We start from the raw sequence: 24435 nt of genomic DNA, 5'->3' as shown, positions 1-24435 counted from the left end.
ACTCTCTGGGTGAAGAAATTTCTCCTCATCTCAGTCCTAAATGGTCTACCCCATATCCCATATAGAAATATAGGAATTGCTGGCCGAAACAAGACCAAGGTCTATCTAGTTCTTCTTCTGCCATCTTGCTAGTCAAAAGATATAATGATAATTCAGTCACATGGTACAATCCAAATTCATCTCATGGCATCACAGCTCTGGGCAAAAAATATCACGGCAAATGTTTGAGGAATGATTGATGCTTTCAAGGAAAACCTTTAATGAAGGCATTGAATGGGATAAAAATAAAATCAGTGTTTTAGTTTAATCACGCCATTTTGAAGTATGTTTAAACTCTTATTTTGGACATTAGAAATTTCAATTACTGAGAAGAAATTGCTGCTTGAAAAATTTCCAAAATGCACTTTTAAAAATTTGTGCAGAAGGGCGACATCTAGTGGTGAGAGTTATAGTTTGACAAGTTTACATGATAAATGTGCCCATAAGAATTAACAATATTGAAAAGTCGACAGAAAAATGTGTCCAAAAAGATGGTAACACTAAGGTTCCTTCTGTTACACATGAAAGGCTTATAATAGAATAAGGTTAGGAGAGATACAACGCAAGGCAAAATACCAGGAAAAATCTGAAAATACCATCTACTGAGACCAGCTTTTAGCACCAAACTGTTTTAAAACTGAATTTAAATTTTCAAAGACCCACAGTGGGATTTGAATTTGCATTGTCTAAATTATTAGTCCGGTAACACAGGCCTGAATTTTACCTTTGGCGGGCGTGCGCAATCAGCGGGCCCGGGAGCGGTTGGGAAATGGGCCCCCGACCGGTGATCGACCCCTGACCGCAGTTTCCCGCTGGCTGGCCAATTAACGGCCAGCAAGCGTGAACCGCACACGGAAAACCTCGGCACTGCGGGGTGGGGGCGGGCGATGGCCGTTGGCGGGTGAGTGCCGCGAGAGAGCTCCCCAGAGGCAGGCAGCTGCCTCAGGGAGCGGCAGACCTGAAAATAATCAAAGAAGGGTTTAAAAAGCTGCATTAAAAAAAAATGCCTACGTACCACAATCAAGCACCTGGAAATAGAGCTGATTAAAAATGCTCTCCACGGATATTTATTTTCATTTTATTTCATAACGGAAATTTCATCCCGCCCTTGGGTGAGGCTCGATGAAAAGTGCAAAGGCCGCCTGGCCAATTCGCCAACTGTAAGGCTGGCCGGGCCACGGAAAACTGGAGACAACTGCGCCGTTAATGGGCTTGATAGCCCTCTCAATTGTTGGCAGGCGCGCTTCGGACTTATGCGAAATATCACGCGAGTGCATGATGATGTCGGGATGCTCGCCTGATGTCTCCTTGCGTGATTTTAGGCCCGATCGTGTCGGGCTCGCGCCTGCCCACAGGAAGTAAAATTCTGCCCACAGGAAGTAAAATTCTGCCCATAACCACGACCCTACCATTCCCATTTTGATATTCAGATATGAATGCTTGCTTTTCCCTTTCTCTGGCTTGTGTGCAACATTCCTGTGGGCTGTAATCACAAATATCAGCAACAAATGTGTTAATAATGTTGAATTTATGAAATTTATTTTACCCACCAATTATTATTTAAAACAAGATATTATTTGCGGTAAAATATCAAACTGAGGCATTACTAGATGGCTGTGAAAACCCGCTGGTTACTAATATTGCACAGACAGATTTTAGCTCATTGGTGTCCTAGTTCTGGATCTGCTCATGGTTTCCTAGGGTCCGGTTTATTGGTGGTTTTGCTATCCTGTAGGCGCGGGGTGCCACAGAAGCAGTATGAGGTTGGAGGGTTGTGTTTGATATCCATTTTCAGTTGCATCAAATGTGAATACTTGTGCACTGTGGTTTAGTAAGCAGGCCCATATGCTCAGCCAAAACCCCTGATTCAATGCAACATTCTCCCATAACTTGTGGATTTTCTTTCTGATGTTTCAATCAGAAGATTTTCAGAATTGTCAAGTTGAAGCTGAGAGCGTACAAACCAGGACAATAATTGGATATATAAACAACAAGGGGCCCTATTGCTCACCATGGCCTGGATTTCCACTGAGTCAGGATGACTCAGGAGCCCTGTAAAAGCAGCAGCTGGGACCTGATTCCAGTATTCCTGACCCCATTCCCAGGGTTTCCAACTTTTGGTAGCATCTTTTAAGGATGTAGGCTGGTTTGGGTCAAAAGCCTGCACCCTGCACTCCTGACCTGATCAGGAGAATATTTTTTCTCTCAGAGGGTAGTGAATCTTTAGAACTCCCTTCCTCAAAAGGCAGTGGAAGCAGGGTCTTTGAATGTTTTCAAAGCAGAGGTAGATAGATTTTTGATAAACAAGGCGGTGAAAGATTACCAGGGGTAGGCAGGAGGTTACAGTCAGATCAGCTACGATCTTATTGAATGGTGGGGCAGGCTTGAAGGGCTGAGTGGCCTACTCCTACTTGTAGCTCATATGTTTGTATGACCTGGTCGACTCCATTGAAAGGATAGGCATATCCTAGTCCTCCGCAATTTTCAGGGAATCGAGCCAGGTTTTCAATGAGACGTAGTTTATAGTAGCTGAGATGTCGTGAACCACAGTCTGCATGAGGGGACCAGTTTAAAAGGTCCTCCTCCTGCTTCCCATGCCAAGGTATGCTCCCAAGACAAACCCCATGGCCCCTCATGCCCCCATGCCAAGATGTGGCCCCAAAAACCCCTATGGCCCCATATGACCTCTATGGTTCCTATGCTTGGCAGTTAACTGTCAGTCATCATCACTGGTACATTCTCCATGGCAATGCCTCTACCAACCAGAGCCCACATGACAACCAATCAGCACTCTCTCCTCATGCAGTATAAATTGTTGTTTTCCCCTTACATTGGTATTCTTATGAAGTGGCCTGATGGGTGCAAGATGAAAATCTTCAATATGATTTTTTTTTAGCATAACTCAGGTCCTGTACTGCCAACCAACTACTGTATCTGATCAAAATGTTCAGAAATGGCAATTCCAACCTAAGATTTGAAACAGCCTCTGGAAAAAGAGCATTTCAAGCATAATTCCAAGACTAATGGGCCAGTTAACCTGGATGGCTAACATGTGGTTCAGAATAACACCAACATATGAACATACGAAATGGAACAGAAGTAGGCCATTCGGCCTCTCAAGCCTGCTCTGCCATTCATTAAGATCATGGCTGATCTGTTTGTGTTTCGAATTCCACATTTCCATCTGCCCCCGATAACCTTTGATTCCCTTGCCTAAGAAGAATCTAACTACCTCTGCCTTAAAAATATTCAATGACTCTGCCTCTACTGCCTTCTGAGGCAGTATTCCAAAGTCTCACAACCGCCTGAGAGAAAAAAATTCTCCTCTTCTCTGTCCTAAAAGGGCAACCTCTAATTTTAAAACAATGTCCCCCTAGTTCTGGACTCACCCACAAGAGGAAACATCCCTTCCACGTCCACCTTGTCAACACCATTCAGGATCTTGTATATTTCAATCAGGTCACCTCTCACTCTTCTAAACTCCAGTAGAAACAACTGTTCTACCCTTTCCTCATAAGACAACCTGCTCATTCCAGGTATTAATCTGGTAAACCTCCTCTGAACTGCCTCCAATGTAAGCATTCAAGTCCCATTCCGGCTGAGGTAGACTTGGGATCTGCCTCCTCATCCTGCCCCATGCTTGATGTAGAGTGGTGCCCCTCAAGTTATATAACCATTGTCTCTCCCCCTCTCTCTCTCTCTAATAGAGATCGATGCCAACATTACCTTGAGGACTATAGTTAATTTCCTTGTACCTAATTTCAAGGTTGTCATTTCACCCACTTTTTAGGGAAGATTTGCTCTGATCACTGTCTGCTAGTGACGTCATAAATATAGTGGGAACACTTCCTGAGGATGAATTTTCATTTTCACTGGGGTAATGATAGGCATAAAATCGATGTAGGATGTGATAAATCTGGTGTTAGCACATGGAAATTAGAGTGCTGATGGGCTGACTTCATGTTGGGATCCCCTGTGGTTGTCTGATGAGCCATTACTATTGAGTCCTGTGGTTGCATTCATTTACTTCACTCATATGGTTGTAAATCTTTGGAATTCTCTACCCCAGAAGATTGTGGGTGCTCTATTGTTGAATATATTTAAGGCTGGGATAGACAGATTTTTGGTCTCTCAGAGAATTGGGGAAATGGGGAGCGGGCTGGAGAATGGGGTTGAAGCCCAAGATCAGCCAAGATCGTACTGAATGGCAGAGCAGGCTCGATGGGGCCTTGTGGTCTACTCCTGCTCCTATTTCTTGTGTTCTTGTTCTCATAGCCACAGAGAAAGCAATGCAGGCAAAAGAGGCTGGCTGCAGCTCCTCATGCAGGTGACAGTGTTGCCCTACTGTCTCTTTGATGAAGCTCACAGTTCACACGCACATCTCATTGTACACTGCCTGTGCATTCCACGATGAGGATAATATCGTGTGAGGTGCAGCCTCCTTAGAAATCACAGAGCCACAGAAAAAAAAACGCAGAATCGTAATGGCACAGGAGGCCATTTGGCCCATCATGTCTGCACCGGCTCTCCAAATGAGCATTATGACTTAGTGCCATTGCCCTGCCTTTTCCCCGTACCCTTGCAAATTGTTTCCATTCAAATAATCATCTAATGTCCTCTTGAATGCCTTGATTGAGCCACACTTACTTGTAGTACATTCCAGACCTGAACCACTCCTTCTGTGAAAAAGTTTTTTCTCACGTCACATTTGCTTCTTTTGCAAATCACTTTAAATCTGTGCCCTCTCGTTCTTGATCCTTTTACGAGTGGGAACAGCTTCTCCCTATCTACACTGTCCAGCCCCCTCATGATTTTGAGCATCTCTATCAAATCTCCTCTCAGCCATCATCTCTCCAAGGAGAACAGTCCCAACCTCTCCAATCTATCCTCATAACTGAAGTTTCTCATCCCTGGAATCATTCTTGTAAACCTCTTCTGCACTCTCTCCAATGTGTTCACATCCTTCCTATAATATGGTGCCCAGAACTGTACACAATATTCCAGCTGAAGTCTAACGAGTGTCATATATAAAATCAGCATAACCTTCCTGCTCTTGTACTCTATGCCCCTATTAGTAAAGCCCAGGATACTATAAGCTTTATTAAATGCTCTCTCCACCTGTCCTGCCAGCTTCAATGATCTATGCGCATATACACCCAAGTCTTTCTACTCCTGCACCCCCTATAAAATTTCACCCCTTATTTTATATTATCTGTCCATGATCTTGCTACCAAAATGCATCACCTCATACTCCTCCACATTCAACTTCATCTGCCACCTATCTGCCCACCCCACCAACTTGTCTAAGTCCTCTTGAAGTTCCACACCGTTCTCCTCACAGGCTGCCTGAATCTCCTCTGCTGCTCTTCTTCCTCCATGATAATGGAGAACAAGCATGTTCCCCTAGGTAATGCCATACCTGCTGCTGAGAAGCCCAGACTATGATAAGCGGTGCGGGAGGGGGAAGGGGGGTATGATCTGCTGGTGGGCTGACTCTATTATAAGCATTGTGAAGCAAGTCCAGGCGTTTATGCAGAATGGCAAGAAATAAACTGGCCCAAAATATGTTTCCCAACAGAAGAACCTGTCAATGAAGGTCATTAACTTAGAATCTTCAGAGTCAGAAACCCCTCACATTAATATAAAAGGTCACATTATGAAAAGGAACCGGAAACATGAGGCAGTGCCGGGGGTGTGATTTTTTATAGAAGAACACTGGCTGCCACATCTTGTGCCTGATCTTTCTGCCACAAAAATGCACTTGCATTTCTTACAGCGTCTTTCACAGCCTCAGGACATCCTGAAGTGCTTTACAGCCAATGAAACCATTTTGTGAAGAGTAGGACTGTTGTACTGGAAATATGCTGAAAATGGTGAGGAAATTCGCTCTCTCCGACCAATGTTTGTTATTTCCTGCGAAGCCTTTAATGTCCTTAAGAGAACTGGTTTCTGACTTCACTAACAAACAGTGATCAGAGGGAAGATTTCCTTATTGAGTACAAAATCTCAGCAGCACACTATTTTTCTCAGTCAATTCCTGCTAAATGCACCTTTTGTTCTGAATGGTAAAGATTACATTTTATTTATTATGAAGAACAGTATCTCACATTCCCTCTTCCCCGACTCACTTGACCCTACTGATGAGAGATATTATTTTGGCAACTCTTTCAATGCAAGCTACATCTGCAGTACCACACATCCACTTCGAATAAACACACTGTAGCAATGGATGTAAAATCAGACTTCAGTAGGCGATGGAGCCCAACTTTAAGTAACCAGCTTCAACCAATGACAGCCTCTTCAGTAACAATGTGATTCCTTTTCCCCTGACAAGCTCCTCCTTGGTACCCACCTGCTCCAGTTTGCTCTGTAGCTCCTTCATCTGCCATTCCCACTCTCGTCGCTCTCGGTCAAACCTGTCCAGCAGCTCCACCTTCTCATGTTTCCAGTTCTTTTCAGAGTGCTGCAGCTGCCAGTGGAGATCCATCACCTGACTGTGACTGTCGGCCAACAGCTTCCGGTGCTCCTCCCTCTCCCGCTTGAACACTTCTTTGGGATCAATGGAGCCCTTCTTGGCAGACTGCTTCCCGACCCGCTCTTCAAACTGCCAAAAAAAATGTAGTTTCCAAATACCAAAATTAATTGTTAATGCTGAAGTATTTATTCAATTCTAACATCAGGAGCTCTACAAAGAAATTCGAAATCTCATAACAGCTTGACAGGCTTAGTTGCAGCAAATTGGGGGAGGCAGTGGCATAGTCACTGGACTGGTATTTCAGAGACCCAGGGTAATACTGTAGGGACCGGAGTTCAAATCTCACCATAGCAGATGGTGACATCTAAATTCAATAAAAAATCTGGAATTAAAAATCTGATGATGAATATCAGTAGACACCCATCTGGTTCACTAATGCCCTTTAGGGAAGGAAATCTGCTACATGTGACTCTGGTTGACTCTTAAAATGCCCTCTGAATGAGGGCAATTAGGGATGGGGCAATAAACGTGTGATGCCCACATCCCACAAACAAATATAAAAAAAATAGCTAGATGCTCCAACTGAGTGAGATGGATCAGGAAGGTTTCCAGGTGCGATCCTCAAACAGTGTTACATTAATACAGCTTGTTGTTGAGATAGCTTCTTTTTATCGTGTCCACGGACAGTCTATACATGGCCCAGCCAGAACTGGACACATTTTTGCGCCTTGTTGTTGAATTCGGCAAGATCTGTAACAATGCAGGGTTCCTCTTGCAATAAACATTGCATAGTCTGTGGCTCAGGTCCACATTCACAAGTTGTCGGGCAGGTTGTATATCCCCATTTGCTTAGTGACACATTTGAACGACCTACACCAGTCCTAAGTCTGTTAAGGCACTTCCAGGTTGCCCAGTTTCAATTAGCTCCTGGGGGAAGGCTTTCATCTGGTAGAATTTCCATCGCTGGGGGTTGTTCGAGACTGGCGAGCCGGTCTTTCCACAAGGCGATGCAGGCTTCAGATGGGGTTGATTGTAACGGAACAACACTGTTCATGAAGCTCTTAATCGTTAGGGACCAAGGTAGAAGCGTTCACGTCACAGCCCTGTTTCCACCAATTCTACCACCACCACACACAGCAAGTGATGTTGAGTTAGCTGACTTCAGTGAATGCAGCTGTACAAGTGTCACGTTTGACCCTTCATGTCACAGAAAATAAATTCAGCCAGGGTTCCTTCTTTTCATTGCAATCATGCTTGGGCAGTGAGCGAGGGGCACTCCGATGGTCACACAGTCTAGTGGCACCCAGGGGTGCATTTTAACATGGGTGAGAATCGGGTCCAGTGAGCATCAGGTCCAGCTAGGAGCAGCATTGACCCATTTGGGAACAGAATCGACTTGGGCTGTATTAGCATGTCACATGGCAACATCCTGACCACAATGGTTGGGGGAGGGGGCAGAGGTCCAGGATAGGGAAGGCCTGAGGTGCCCTTGTGAGACCTGGAGAAGCAATCCTGTTTCTTTCAGCTCACGTTAAAGTTTCTAATAAATTTTTAAAACTTCACTTTCCTGGGCATCTTCTGGCCCTGGTTGGAGCTCCTGGTTGCCGTGGGCTGGTGGAGAAACAATCACTGCTCAGCCCTCAGATAAAATTAGCAGTCAGGCTTTGATGAGGCCATTTTTAAAGACTTCAAATGGATGTCTTTGCCACCTGCAATTTTAAATTGCTGTCGGCACGGTTGGGAAGCGAACGGTTGAAATTTAACTCCCATTAAACTGCCCACCTCCTGTTTTCCCCACCACCTCTCACCAGCCTGGTTTCTGCCAAGTGAACGGAGTTGGGGGAGGGGTGTGGGAGGGGAGGAATTAATAGTCCTCGCTCATTGTCGGTGATGAACGACCAGTACCCTGAAGGTTGCTGGCATCTAGGCAACTGTACCCCAGCAAGAAAGTCTGAGCTTTAAGTTAGGAAGGAAGAAAGTGAGTAGGCAAAATATGAATGCATGTTGGACCTTCGTTTTCATGTATCTACCCCTTCACAGGGTCACTGTCGCACTCAGTACAGCAATAATGTTAACTAACATAGAGAAATGTCATTTTATACCAAGTAATGGTTTTTAACAATTAATTTTTAAAGTTATGGTTGATTGGCACTGTCCTTTTGTATGTTACTTCTTCAAAGAACACAGCAAGTATCGGAAGCTAAACTGCACACAACAGGGAATGAGAGCAGTGAACTTGAACCTATCTTTACCCAGTTCTGGAGGTTGTCATTCACTGCTCACATACTGGGCAAGGTAAGTGTTGCCAGTACCTGGGCAAGTTGACATTTTTGCTCGGTGTATTCCATTTCCCAGGCAGCTTTTTCATTAGCATACTGCTGCTGTAGTTCGTAGCGACGCTTCTCCTCGTCGCTGAGCTCAGCACCAAACTCCTCCAAAATAGACTTCAGAGCAATCAGAATCCTTCGGTTTTCTCTGGCCTGTGGAAATGAGGAACTCACTTAGAATTGCACCAAATGTATTGCACAGGGACAGGCCATTTGGCCTAACTGGCCCACATTTATGTTTATGACCACACAGGAGCCACCTCTTTATCTGCTGGTGTTTTCTTCCATTCCTTTGTCCTTCATGTGTTAGCTAGCTTCCCCTTAAATGCAACTACTGCCCGCTATTCGCCACATTTTTAAATGTGTTTCTAAAATGGGTCAAGGATTTCTCCAGCCCCTTTCCCCAATTTTCTGTGTCCTTAATTTTATACCTTTTTCTCCTGAAGATGGTAACTCTTGATGGACCACCGCTCCATGGACAATAATAGGCCCACGTGCTCATTCTTTATTAAGCAGACTTTTTAATCACAGAGAGCACTGTGTCCAAAGTTTGACCCTGACCTAACCCCAACACCCACATCTACTTCCCAGCATGGATCACCACACCACAACTGGGAGTGGCAAGCCAGGAAGACATTCCTCTCTCCTGACCAGAGGCACTAACTCTGCCATCATGCAACTGTTTTAACACAAAACTTACAGTAACCCTTGTTTTGCAATAAGTATAACTCTTTTCGTGTCAAAATACAATCCTAAAGCCTAAAGTCAATTAGAGGCATTTTATCCATGTTTAATGCAATGCTACAAATTAGCGTAAATCAGCAAATTTCTGTGTAACCTTGATAACATTCAGAAGAAGGTCTGAAGCTTTGTTGAAGATAGAGCTCACAAGATCAGATTTGGCTGTGATAACTTCCATAGAAAAAGGCTCACTGACCCAAACCTGTCTACCCTCTTCATTAAGAATGGCAATTCAGGGGAAGGAATGGAGGGCTGCCTGTTTCCATGGAAACGTACCTCAGCATGAGTCAGGAGAAAATCGGAAAATAATAAAAGAGCCCTGCAAGCACTAGTGATTAAAATACAATTCCTCTTAGGGAAGGAGGGGGCATAGAATTTCAACGCTGCAACTTATGAAAAATTTGCATTTAAACACTCCCCTTGACTTGCGTAATAAAATGTAGCAGGCATTCTGCAACCATTAAAACTCTACTTTAAAAATAAGATAATTCTTGCGGTGTGAGCATCGCTGGAAAGACCAGCATTTCTAAGTATGGAGAACTGATGATCAAGTTAGAGTGTCCTAACCTTGAAGGCAGAGACCTTTGAGTGAAAAGAAATCTTTACTGGCAACAAACTCCAGCCTTAAAATTTGAGAATGATCTAAGCGATTTTGTGAAGATTAAAAGAGGGGTCAGACAGGGGGTTTGTTTTCTCATGGACTTATTCAGTTTGCATAGTGGAAATATTTAAAGAGAGATTGAAGACCTTCCTGGATTAGTTGGAGGTTACTACTTTGATAATATAAGATACACCGATGATGCTGTCCTTATTGCCGACTCTGAAGAGAAACTGCAAAAGAATGAGTGAAAGTGAGAAGAAAGGGCTGGGCAAAGATGGAAAGAAACAAAATGTCTAGTGGTGTCCAGAAAAAAAACATGTCAGAATGTAAGGTCACAGTGAAGAATGAAAAGGTCACACAGGTAGACACATTTTGTTACCTAGAAAGTATGTTAACATTGGACGGAAAGTGCGACTAAGAAATAAGATGAAGGATTGGAATGGTCAAAGTTGCATTTCAAAACATGAAAAAGATTATGATCAACTCAAAATTAGCCACAAAAAAAGAGCTGAGAATCCTGGAATGCTACATCGCACCAATTTTGACATATGGAAGTAAGTGTTGCACGGCAGAGAAGAATTGAGGCTGCAGAGAAGAATTGAGGCTGCAGAGTTTTGGTTTTTGAGGTGAATAATGAAGATATCTTGGACAAGTCACACTCCCAACGAAGAGATTCTAATAAAGTCAGAGACCAAAAGAACTGGGCTATCCAAAGTCAGAAGAAACAGTTGAAATTTCTTGGGCATGTAATGCAAAATCAGTTGAAACAATTGAAATTTCTTGGGCATGTAATGCAAAATCATGATTTAGAAAGTCTGATACTAATGGGAAAGGTCAATGGTAAAAGAGATCAAGATAAACAAAGAAAGATCCTTTTTAAAGAGCCTGGCAAACTGGATGAATATACCACCGACGAAGATGATCCACACCTCCGGAGCAAGATTAACATGAAGACTCATGGTGGCCAACACACTCTTAAGGCATAGTGCCTGAAGAGAGAGAGAGAGAGAGCTGTTGTTGAGAAGGTGATGGTGAGCCACCTACAACTGAATGGCTTACTAGGCCACTTCAGTGGGCATTTAAGAGTTAGCTACATGTAGGCCAGACCAGGTAAGGTTGACACATTTCTTTCCCTAAAGGACACTGGTGAACCAGATTGGTTTTTATGACATTCTAGTAGGCTTGTGATCATTTTTAATGAGGCTAGCATTTTATTCCAGATTTTATTAATTAATTAAATTTACATTCTGTAGCTGCCATGGGATTATGAAGTCATATCTATGGAGCTTTAGTCCAGGCCTCTGGATTACTGGTCCAGTAACATTACCACTTTGCTAACATCCCCAGTGGCAGTGAAACGAATGATCACTTGCTTGGTTTCTGATGGTGTTGTTTGAGGGATAAATGTTGGCCAGGAAACCAGGTGCATGCCTTGCACTTTTTTGAATAGTACCAATGGATCTTTAACACCTCCTGGAACTGAGAGATAGCATTTCAGATTATTTCTGCTGGAGGACTGCCCCTGCAATAATTCAGCATCTCCCCAGACTTACACTTGCATGTCCCCTCGTATTGTGTGCTTGTTGCCTTGGAGTGAGACGTGACCGCACGATCTACCAATTCCAAGGTAGAGGTACAGAGGTATAGCAATACAATGCAATGCTACTATGGTTGCTGACAAAACAATAGAGTTTGTTGGCCGTTGTTGCTTCTATTGAATGAACCAGTCGTAAATGCTGATGCATTCCTGTTCTGACTTCTGAAAGACAACTGTTGCCTCACCAGAGGAAAAACATCTTTATCTATGTGGAGAATGTTTCTCTTTATCCGTTTACAGCCACAGAAATAATGCATTATCAAGCCGACAAGTTTAGAGATGAAGTGAGACCGACAGAACGGAACTGATGATATCATGCGGTTCTCCTTCAAACCCCAGTTTGAAAACCGATGGCAAACACGCTACCTTATCTCCTTGGTCCCAATCATGTCTAAAGATGCAGTTAAAACTGCTCATAAACAATGGGGAGCGGTGAGTCAGAATAACCGCTGCTAATCCGGGGAAGCCAGCCAACTGGCATAAGACTCCCATAGATTCAATTGAATCATGTTTCCTTTGTCTGGATCCAATTTATTAAGAGGTTAAAACTGTTTGACCGAGGGAAAGGGAGTTTGCACATTCACCTTGGATAAATAATTTTCACAAGCCCCTCTCACCTAATGATTTCCTAGTCCTGGTCTCCTCATGGCCAGGATACACAATGTGTATCAGGCTGCCCAAGTTACTGATACTGTTGACATCAAGTATATCAGCGCTACCACAAACTTCAGAATAACAATTCGGAAGCAAAGTTGTAGTTTTAAAATGTGGCAGTTGTGATAAAGCAGAACAATATGGGTTTTTAAAGAAATCCATAATTATGAGCTGGTTGTTGATTGTTTCTGACGATTTGGCTGTAGCCATTCCAAGCAGGAAATAGTTTTTCAGGAAATCATGGAGCCTATCCACAAGCCAATGCCACCCTGGAGAATGCTCAGCATTATTTTTGACTTATGGTAGTTAAAACCCATTTCTCTCCCCACTATGTCCCCTGTGTACTGCAATGTTAGAATGGAGTATCAGCTTAATTCTACAGCTGAATTTGTTATTTTCTCAATACCCATAAGGAAATTCTTGGCTTGGTTATACAGCACGGAGTCTGGGAAAGACATACCACCCTCGGTATTTAGAAACATTCAGGGGCATAAATCTGAAGTAAAATTGTATTTGAATTAGCTGCTGCCACAGGCAATAATATGTGTTAAGCATAAGATGAAACATCCCTTGGAACAGAGACACAGCTGTTGGTTAATAAAAAGGTTCATGTTCTACATTATCAGTATAGGTTGACGGGATGGGAAGATTTTACCTCAGTTGGTAAGCCCTTCCCTTTGCATATTATGCACTGAAATTCTTTATTTCTTGTAAGTACTGGTACTTACAGTTAAAATTAAGTATGGATTACAGGACAAATTAGAGCCAATGGAATTAATTTGAATCTAACTCACTGGGTGGGAAACTTATGAGGTCAGGTGAAACGCAGGGTTTACATCCAGGAAAAGTGCGGGATGTCATTCCAGTGTTGCACCCAATTTCATCTGTTACCCCAATGGGCAGGCCAGGTTACAACTAATCCCCACACCAAATGCACAAACTGTGGATGTGGTCGGGAGCATTCCCTGGTAGTAGCTGCAACCTTGTTTCTCAAAAACCAGGAAAGGCCATGTGGAAATACCAAAGAGCATCAGGTGCCCTTAGGATCAGCCAAGAATGGAGCAACTGCAGCAGAGGGGGGAAAGGTTGAATGTTATCATTGGCTGAAAAAATCTTCACTTTACTGCTGCCATGACTCGATCAGTTTTATTTGTCCTCTGTGACTTTAGCAAACCGCTGCTATACCACAGGAAGTGCTGAGTATCACAGGCACTGAGACCGCCTGGAATCAGACAATGGGAGCGGAATCAAAGGAAGGTAGAGACAAGGACAAGCCAAGCCGGGAGAAGCTCTGTAAGTGGAAGTACTGGAGGTAAGAGCTACAGGAAAAGGGAAATCGACACAACATTCTTCCAAATTTCAGACAAAAAGGCAAGCTCTGTCCTGCAGGAGATTGGACTGAACAATTAAAATCTGTCATTGAGAATGTGCATGCAATTCAGGAGAAATGTATTTCTGCAGAATGATGTTGGAGCTATGACCATCGTGCCTGTGAAGAGAAAATCGGATAAATATTTAGAAGAAATGCAAGATAATGGGGAAAATGCAGAGCAGTGAGGTTAGTTTATGTATTGTTCTAACAAAGAGCACGCTCTTGAAACATAACGTACTGAGAGGGCTTGGCAGTGTAGGTGCTGAGAGGTTGTTCCCCCTGGCTGCAATGTCTAGGAGCGATACAGCTACATTTTCCACTGGGGGGTAGGTTCGGGATCCAGAACCAGGCCCAACTAATGCTTCCTACACCGCCAGCCCCCACCCCCCTCCCACTGCTGGTGCACCTAAACTGGCCCCCACTAGTGTGAGAAAATCCAAGTCGGCCTTCTTTAATTGGCTTTAATTAGGCCCTAAACAACTCTAATTGGCTGCTCGCTGTACCTGGACGGGTAGCCCTTGCCAACCCCAATCCTGCCCCCATCAAAAACGGTCAGCACCAGGACTGGTGTGGGAAACTGGCACACTGGCCGGCGCTGATATTTTTGGGTCCCGCCCACCTCCATTCCCACCCCTGAAAGTTCAACCCACAGGCTTGAATTTTCGCTCTTGGGTGAGTGCAGAGTGCAGAGTCGAGAAAATTCCTGGCTCCGCAAAGCTGACCTGGGAAAAAGTGTCTTGGAAGTGCTGATTTTTGGTTGGGGGTGGGAGTGGGGGTGGGTGGCATTGGCAGGTAATAACGGGAGTCGTGGCGGGTGTCCCCGGAAAGAGTTCAGAGGCTGCCAGGCTGGCTGGCTGGTAGGAAGGCCGGCCTCGGTGCTCCGCCACTTTGTCGAAGGTATCAAAAAATGAATAAAGCAAAAAAACTGCCCTCCAGCCCTCAACCCTCACACCCCATCACCACCCACACACTTCTCATTCCCTATCCATGCCAACCCATGCCACCTCATGATCCCACCCATCCTCGTGGCCCCCAAACTGTCCATGGCAACCTATTACCCTCCAGTTACCACCAGGGCTCCTCATACCTTCAAAGCCAACCTATGCCCCTCCGCCATGGCCCTTTGTAGCCCCTAAGTCAACTTAGTGCCAACTCATGCCCTCCACCCACCACTCTTTGCCCTTATACCTTCCATGCCAACTTACCCAGAGTCCACCATGGGCAGACCTCAGGACCCATGCTGAGATTAAATAAAGTTCTTAAGTGCCAATTGGTGAATTCACTATTTAAAAGAAACTCTAGTTGATAAAAACCCATTCACTACATTTAAATTCCCTTAATCCCTTATAGAAACAAGCTTGTGTATTCATAGTCTCATTTCAAAGACATTATAACCACTTAGAACTGTCAATCTAACTGTGAACTGACAGGCACCCTACTGTGACAATGATAGGTTGGAACTATAACCCCCCAGGCTTATGTCAACAGACAACAGGTGAAATGGCAAACACTGATTTTTTTTAATGGCAAACACTGATTTTTTTTTTAACACTGTGGATAGTTTTTTCCCCTAATATTTAAAGAGCTGCACATTTAAATGCCTTGCTAGCTTGACAGTTCTCTTGATAGTTCCAATGAGCTTGACAGTTCTAATGAATTAATGCACTTTTTAACTTTTTTACGTCCATTCAACTTTTAACAATCCCAAAGGGCAATTTTCCTCTCCCAAAGGAGACCTTAATTCTCCCAAGAGGCATCTGACTTTTCTCAAATATACCCCAGGGCCATAATTAAAAGGGTACTTTATCTCTCCAAAATGGTACCTCACCTCTCCAAAGAACCCTGGTAGCTTTAGACTTTTCCCTACCAGGTGTAAAGTGCACAAGTTGTGTTTTGAACATCCCAGTAGCCAAAATCAGATCTGACTGATGCAGCTGCAGTTTAACATGTGTAGCTGTCTCCATGAGCCATGGATTTGAACATTAGAACATTCCGCCTTCTACCAAATGGCGATTTGGGGTGGGACTTCTAGATCCAGTCCTCTGCCATTTTTGCAGAGCCTCTCTGGTTGCGCAAAAATTCTAGCCATAGTTTCAGAATAAGGGGTCAACCATTGAAGACTAAAAGGAAGAGCAATTTCTTCACTCAAAGGATTGTGAATCTTTGGAGATCTGTGGATGCTCAGCCTTTGGGCATATTCAGTGCTGAGACTGATAGAGTTTTGGATACTAAGGAAACCAGGAGATTATGGTAATAGGGCTGGAAGGTGGAGCTGACATAGCTGTTCAGCCACGATTTTACTGAATTGCAGAGCTGGCTCGAGGGGCCGTATGGCCTGCTCCTACTACTTATATTCTTAGATATCATGAACCAAATGACCCCCTTCTGTGCTGTAAACAGTCAGGTGGGGATTGGAGAAAATGGAAAGCGCATTTTCCTTTCCACCAATAAGTGAGGATCCCATTCATAAGCTCCCCCAATGGGGGAGGATTTATCCAGCCAGTAGAAGGTCCTTTCTTGGCTTGTGCTAAGTTGTCTGACATTTAACAATGGCAATTGGTCTCAGTGCCTCTGAGTTAGGGAAAGGGCGCTCAAGGGATTCTACTCTTGCTGTTCAGTAATGTCAGTACATCCGTGTGCAGGCCCACCATGGGTGAAACCAAGCTTGGCTGCGATGCAACCCCTAGTTAACATTCACTGTTAACATAAGTAATGGTGATTAAAAGAAATCAGAGACTGCTGGAAATACTCAGCAAGTCAGCCAGCCCCTCCGGCAGAGAAACAAGAGTTAATGTTCCAGGTTAATGATCTTACCCCTAAAATTAACTCTGTTTCTCTCTCCACACACGCTGCCTGACCTGCTAAGTATTTCCAGCATTCTTTGTTTTAATTTCAGATTTACAGCATCTGCAACATTTTTCTTTTGCATCAGTAATGGTGATTTACATAGAAACATAGAAAATAGGAGCAGGAGTAGGCCATTCGGCCCTTCGAGCCTGCTCCACCGTTCATTATGATCATGGCTGATCATCCAACTCAATAGCCTGCTCCCGCTTTCTCCCCACACCCTTTGATCCCTTTCGCCCCTACAGCTATATCTAACTCCTTCTTGAAAGCATACAATGTTTTGGTCTCAACTACTTTCTGTAGTAGTGAATTCCACAGGCTCACCACTCTCTGGATGAAGAAATTTCTCCTCATCTCAGTCCTAAATGGCTACCACATATCCCCAGTCTGTGACCCCTGGTTCTGGGCTCCCCCACCATCGGGAACATCCTTCCTGCATCTACCCTGTCTAGTCCTGTTAGAATTTTATAGATTTCTATGAGATCCCCCCTCATTCTTCTGAACTCCAGCAAATATAATCCTAATCGACTCAATCTCTCCTCATATGTCAGTCCCGCCATCCCAGGAATCAGTCGGGTAAACCTTCACTACACTCCCTCTATAGCAAGTACATCCTTCCTCAGATAAGGAGACCAAAACTGCACACAATATTCCAGGTGTGGTCTCACCAAGGCCCTGTATAATTGCAACAAGATATCCCTGTTCCTGTACTCGAATCCTCTGGCAATGAAGGCCAACATACCATTTGCCTTCTTTACCGCCTGCTGCACCTGCATGCTTACCTTCCACGACTGGTGTACAAGGACACCTGGGTCTCGTTGCACATTCCCCTCTCTCAATTTATAGCCATTCAGATAATAATCTGCCTTCCTGTTTTTGCTATCAAAATGGATAACCTCACATTTATCCACATTATACTGCATCTGCCATGCATTTGCCCATTCACTCAGCTTGTCTAAATCCAAACCGTTTAAAAATTCGTTTAGAATACCTCACCTACCTAGGGTGATAGTCAGAGGTTGAAGTGCCAACTCCTTCAGAGAGGCTGGGGGGAGGGGCGGTCAGCCAGTGTGTGGAAGTGCAAAGCTTGCCACCAGAAAGTCCTATATTTTATGACCTTGCTGTTCAGAGAGTGATCTATAGCAATGTGTTATTCAACTTGGCTGCAATCAGTGTAGAATGAGTGTCAGCACAATCATTATTACTATGAGTAGGTCATAGGAGAAGCTATCAATCACAAGTTAACCCTGGGAAGTGCAAGCAAAGCAAAATGCTTTCAAGGAATCTAATGTGACTTTACTTCGAACAACCTGTCAATCATTTGGTAGCAACATTACCCAGCCTGTACAGTACAAGTTAGGACAACTTTCATGTGTTCCCTGTCAGCACAAACTGTTATGAACTGAGTCCTGTGACTCATCAGGGTATGTTTAGAAACAGGCAGCAACACAACAACAATCGTTGTCATGTAAATAAAGCTTATATGGAAGGTTTCTAAAGGTCGGAAGAGCAGTTTGCCTGCTCTGATTGCCCTGATTGTCTCTTGGGCACCAATTAAAATGGAAATGGGGGAAGGAAACCACTCTTTCATGCAGGGTGGAAGCAACCTCCCCTCATACTGTGCTAATAAGCTGTGGCCTACAGGAATGAGGAATTCTATTCATTCATTATTACACAGCACTATAGTTACTAAGAAAGCAGCTTCCCAAATTACTCCAGATGTCTTTTAACAAGGCAACATTGCTCTGTAATGAGAACATGGTCCTCCATTACTGTACCTTCTCAAAAATTCGAAACTTCTGTCAAGAAAAGACATTTTTGGATTTGAGGACATTAATCTATTTATCCCCACCACTCCCCACCTCAGCCTCTCCCCTGGACAACAAAACGATCCTAACTCTCTTTACAAGCATGGATATCGTGCTGTCTGAGTGTCCCGAAACAGAGAGGTGGGACACTTCACTGACATTTAAATCAGGCCCCCCACCGTGTAATTGTGAGCACCGTTTAAAATTCAGTGCTGCTGTGCTTGCACATCAGAAGGAACTGGGGTGCCCCCTGGCCCCTCAAGGAACCCTCTGGCCTCTCCCTTCTGATTGCAGCCTATCTCTCTGTTCCTGATGTCAGATTACTCTGTCCCTTGCCACAGTCGCCCAATCCTCTGCCCTCCCACCCCTTTTCCCACCACCACCAACTTACCCCCTCCCGAACGTCAGGAGACAGCCCAAAGGGTCCCTGACTGTCAACTCCTGCCATTGCTTTTACCTGCCAGCCAAGTGCTAAGCAGGAAAAGGATCCAAATAATTATAATGAAGTACAAGATCGGCAGGAACTCTGTGTCCCCAGCCTTGTCAGAGTTTTTGGTAATTTTTGACTGCCCCTGCACCCCCTTAAATATCGAGGCCAAGTGTGTCCCTTTTGGATTGATCTAAATCCTACCTTTCTGGCTTGTCCTCACACCTTTCCAGAACACAACTTCCTTTTATATAGTTTTAACATAAGGTCCCAAGGCACTTCACAGAAATATTATCAAACAAAATTTGATACTGAGCCACATTAGGGAAGAGTTTGGTCAAAGAGGTAGGTTTTAAAGACAACCTTAAAAAGAGGAAAGAAAGGCTAGAGACCAGAGCTTAGGGTCTCAGTAGCTGAAAGCACAGCCATCAATGGTGGCGCAATTAAAATCAAAGATGCATAAGTGCTCAGAATTGGAGGAGCACAGACTTCCCAGAGGGTTGTAGAGCTGGAGGGTGTTACAGAGATAGGGAGGGGCATGGCATTGCTTAACCAGGAGCCAGCATTACTCAGTAAGTACAGGGGTAATAGGTGAGCGAGTTTGCGGAATTCTGAATGACCTTATGGAGGGTGGAAGTTGGGAGGCCAGCAGGGAGAGGCCAGACACACATCTAATTCCTTTGCATAAAAGCAAAATACTGCAGATGCTGGAAATCTGAAACAAAATCAAAAATAGCTGGAAAAGCTCAGCAGGTCTGACAGCATCTGTGGAGAGGAATACAGTTAACGTTTCGAGTCTTCATCAGGACTTCCTTTGCATACTCACATATTATTTGATGATTTTTCTATAGTTGGCTTTTCCAAAAGTTATATATTTAGTGTAATAAGGTTTCTTTTCTTACTATTAAGGCCTGCTAGTATTTGAATCCTTTGTTATGGTGAACAACTACATTGATAAAATTGACTTGAACTTCCTTCATGATCTTCAAAATTGAAATCTGGCCACCTCAAAGCCTCTAAACAAAAGTGATCAGCCTTCATTTTCTTAAAAGTTCCTCAGTATGTAGGTTCCAATACGAAGAGTTTTATACAACTGAGTTGACTTATGTAGCTAATGGGCCAACATTAGCAGACACCTATTGAAATATTCTGCCCAGAAAAGGATACCTGCCCCTCCCCCCATATTTGATGACAATGGAAACATAGACAAACTTAGTGCTTGTTTCCTAGCTCCCTTGCCTGGAGAGTTTGGCAGGTTTTGCTTTAGTCCCTTTGGCCCCAGGGAGAATTAATGTTAAAAATGCAGACCAATGGGCAGAGACACAAAAAGCTACATCTATAGCTTAATGCTGTAATACAAATAATGTTAAAAATAAACCTAGCTTCTGGATATAATGTTTTTTTCAGAATACCTCTGAATTGTACGATTACAATCGTACAATTTCTGGGTTGGGACTGAGGTTTAGTGGTGAAGGAGGCGGCGGGTGTCGGGAGACTGGTTTAAGATACAGATTTAGCTTCTCCCCTTTTTGACTTTAAAACAAGCTTGCAAATAATACCCCTAACACTGATGTTAATTAAATGTCCATGGCTCAAAATCTGTCTTTTAAATGGTTTATGCTAGTAATATTGTTGATCTGAATACTTATACAGTGACTCCACCTATGACTCTGTGGCCTCCACACTGCAACCCGTACACAGCATTAAAAAAACACTAACTATTCAATAATTGATTGTGGAAGAGGAATGGGCACTCTGTAACCCTTGTCATCTATTTCAGTCACCATTAACCAAATCCACTGTGCTCTATACTCCTTAATAAATCGGAACCCTAGTGGTGAAGCGTATTCACTGACTGCCACCAACCTTACTAGCTGATAAGTCCTGTCTGTCATTACTCACATTTTTGAAGTGACACATGACGTTAGATAAGACACACTCTGATGATAAAATAAATGACATGATTTGATTTAATGTAAATCTTTTCTCCACCTTCTCATTGTATATCATTGTCACAATATGGAGACCAGAACTGTTTACGGTACTCCAAATGTGGTCTAACCAAGGTTTGGTACAAGTTTAACATAACTCTCTGCTTTTCAAAAATAAAAACAAAAAAACTGCTGAAGCTGGAAATCCAAAACAAAAACAGAATTACCTGGAAAAACTCAGCAGGTCTGGCAGCATCGGCAGAGAAGAAAAGAGTTGACGTTTTGAGTCCTCATGACCCTTCGACAGAACTTGAGTGAATCCAAGAAAGGGGTGAAATATAAGCTGGTTAAGGTGTGTGTGTGTGTGTGTGTGTGTGGGGGTGGGGGGGGGGTGGTTTGGGTGGGGGGAGAGAAGTGGAGGGGGTTGGTGTGGTTGTAGGGACCTACAACCCTACAACCACACCAACCCCCTCCACTTCTCTCCCCCCACCCAAACCACACCCCCCCCAACACACACCTTAAACCAGCTTATATTTCATCCCTTTCTTAGATTCACTCAAGTTCTGTCGAAGAGTCATGAGGACTCGAAACGTCAACTCTTTTCTTCTTCGCCGATGTTGCCAGACCTGCTGAGTTTTTCCAGGTAATTCTGCTTTTGTTTTCTCTGCTTTTCAAGTCTATCCCTGTAGCAATGAACCCCAGTGGTTTGTTTCTCTTTGTTATGGCCTTATTAACCTATGTCACTATCTTTTGTGACTTGTATATCTGTACCGTCGATCCCCCTGCCCCCCTATTCCATTTAGACATTTATTTTCCAAGGAGTATGTGACCTCCTTATTCTCCCTATCAAATGGCACATTTATACTCCCATGTTAGCCGATATTGTTAACAGTTCTCATCCTTCAGGTGTTGTTCCTCTCTTTTTTAAATATGTCGCCACCACCTTTCTCCTCAAAAATACCCTTGATGCCACCTTCCTTGCAAGCTACCCACCCACTTCCAAAGTTCCTTTCCACTCCAAAGACCTTGAACCTGTTGCCATGTCCCAAATCCATGCCCATCTTTCCCCGAACTCTGTGTTTGAATCTCTCCAATCAGGTTTCTGCCACAGTACCAAAACAACTCATAGCAAAATCACAAATGGTATTCTGTGTGACTGTGACAAAGGTAAACTTTCCCTCCTTGCCCGTTTCGATTGCCCTGCAGCCTTTGATATGATTGACCACACCATTCTTCACCAATGTCTTTCCACTAATATCCAGCTGAGTGGGACTGCTATCACCTGGTTTCATTCTTATCTAATTGTAGGTAAAGTATCACTTGCAATGGCTTCTCCTGCTGCTCCTGTAACATTACCTCTGGATGTCCCGCAAACACCTATCCTTGGCCCCTCCTATTTCTCATCTACATGCGGCACCTTGGCAATATCATCCAAAAGCACAATGTTAGTTTTCACATGCAAGCTTCAACACCCAGCTCTACATTACCACCACCTTGCTCAACTCCTCCACTGATGCTAAACTATCAGACTATTTATCTGACACCCAGTACTGGATGAGTAGAAATTTCCTTCAATTAAAATACTGAGGCCATTGTTTTCAGTCCCCATTCTAAACTCCGTTCCCTGGCTATTGACTCCATGCCTCGCCCAGGCAGCAGCCTGAGACTAAACCAGTTTATTTGCACCTTGGTGTCACAATTGATCCTGCAATGAGCTCCCAACCTCATATTCGTGTTGTCACTAAGACCACTTATTTCCACCTGCGCAACATCGCCCGACTTTGTCCCTGCCTGAACTAAACTGCTGCTGAAACCCTCTTCGTGATTTTGTTACCTCTAGATTTGACTATTCCAATGCATTCCTGGCTGGTCTCCCACATTCTACCCTCTGTAAAATTATGGTCATCGAAAACCCTGCTGCCTGTGTCTTAACTTGAAGCAAGCCCTGATTCCCTATTACCCCTGTACTCGCTGACTTACGGTATCTCCCGGTCAGGGATGGTTGATTTTTATATTCTCATCCTCCCTTTCAAATCCCTCCATGGCTTCACCCCTTCCTGTCTCTGTAAGCTCCTCCAACCCCAGAACTCTCCGAGCTATATGCACTCATCTAATTCTGGCCACTTGAGTACTCACTATTTTAATTGCTCCAGCAATGGTGGCCATGCCTTAAGTTGCCTAGGCCCCAAGCTCTGGATTTCCCTCACTATACTTCTCTGCCTCTTAATTTCACTTTCCTTCTGAAAAACACTCCTTAAACATATCTCTTTGTCCAAGCTTTTGGTCATCTGCCCTAACATCTCCTTATGTGGTTTGGTTTCATATTTTGTTTGGTAGTGCTCCTGTGAAGCACCTTGGAATGTTTCATTATGATAAAGGTACTATAGAAATATAAAAATCCCAAAAGGCTTGCATTTATATGGTGCTTTTCAGGGCCACCAGACACTTCAAAGCTCTTTACAGCTAATGACAAGTGTAGTCACCATTGCAAGGTAGAAAATACAACAGCCAATATATTCACAACAAACTCCCACAAACAGCAATATGATAATGGCTAGATAATCTTTTTTTGTGTGATGTTTATTGAGGGATAAATATTGGAAAGGACACCAGGGTTAATTCCTCTGCTCTTCTTCAAAATAGTGGCATGGGATCTATTACATCCACCCAAGGAAACAGATGGCACCTGGTTCAATGTCTCATCTGAAAGATGTCACTTCTGACAGTGCAGCACTCCCTCAGCACTACCCTGGAGTGTCAGGCTTGGTTTTCATGCACAAGCTTAAATTGTTGTTGTGATCTATATTGAAATTAAGAATAACATGCCTATTGTGCAAATTTATAAATGTCTTCTTGTATTTTGCCGCAGTTTTCCTCTAACTACAGTACACCCTCCTATTATATAGCGGGACTGATTGCTGGAATTTGTAACCCAACTGCCTCCCTTCTGACTGAGGCAAGGTTACAAGGTAAAAATGCCTCCCAAGGAAAAATAAAGTGTCTATTAACTTTGCCTTTGAAACTTCTTGTAATGTTAATTGCCCTTTTCTGATGTTTGCTAGGATGGTTCTTTAGTGCTAATCACTGAATGACCAAAGTACTCCATCACAAAGCTTTTTAGTATTCATTCATAGCATCGCTGCTAAGGCCAGCATTTATTACCCATCCCTAATTGGCCTTGAGAAGGTGGTGTGGTGAGTCTCCTTCCTGAATCACTGCATTCTTATGCTAAAGGTACTCCAACAGTGCTATTAGGGAGACCGGTCCAGGATTTTGACCCAGCGATAGTGAAAGGGATATAGCTTCAAGTCAGGATCGCATTATGAGTTGGAGAGAAACTTGTAGATGGCAGTGTTCCCAATGCTACCATTGTCCTAGGTGGTAGAGGTTGCAGGTTTACTGTCAAAGACTTCTTGGGGGTGGGGGGTGGGTGGTTGTGGGGATGCTGCTGTGTATCTTGTACATACTATATGCTGTTGCTGTAATGTGCTGGTGGTGGAGGAGGTCAATGTTTAAGGTGGTGGATTAGGTGCCTATCAAGTGGGGTGCTTTGTCCAGGATGAAGTCGAGCTCCTTAAGTATTATTAGAGTTGTACTCTTACAGGTAAGTGGAGGG

At 43.7% G+C, this 24435-nt stretch overlaps 1 protein-coding gene across 1 annotated transcript in view; it reads right to left on the bottom strand.

Moving 5' to 3' along the window:
* LOC121278961 (microtubule cross-linking factor 1) overlaps nucleotides 1–24435 on the bottom strand; it is a 235299-nt gene that overhangs the window by 65676 nt on the left and 145188 nt on the right. Inside the window, exons 10-11 of the mRNA XM_041189583.1 lie at nucleotides 8827–8994; nucleotides 6392–6643 (exon numbers count right to left, since the gene is read on the bottom strand). Coding sequence (XP_041045517.1) covers nucleotides 6392–6643; nucleotides 8827–8994 — 420 coding nt within the window. The remainder of the gene's footprint in view (nucleotides 1–6391; nucleotides 6644–8826; nucleotides 8995–24435) is intronic.

The sequence above is a fragment of the Carcharodon carcharias genome, chromosome 6 (assembly GCF_017639515.1).
Source record: "Carcharodon carcharias isolate sCarCar2 chromosome 6, sCarCar2.pri, whole genome shotgun sequence".
NCBI classification, from domain to species: Eukaryota; Metazoa; Chordata; class Chondrichthyes; order Lamniformes; family Lamnidae; genus Carcharodon; species Carcharodon carcharias.
The sequence above is the reverse complement of the archived record's forward strand: the minus strand, read 5'-3'. Positions and strand labels throughout refer to the sequence as shown.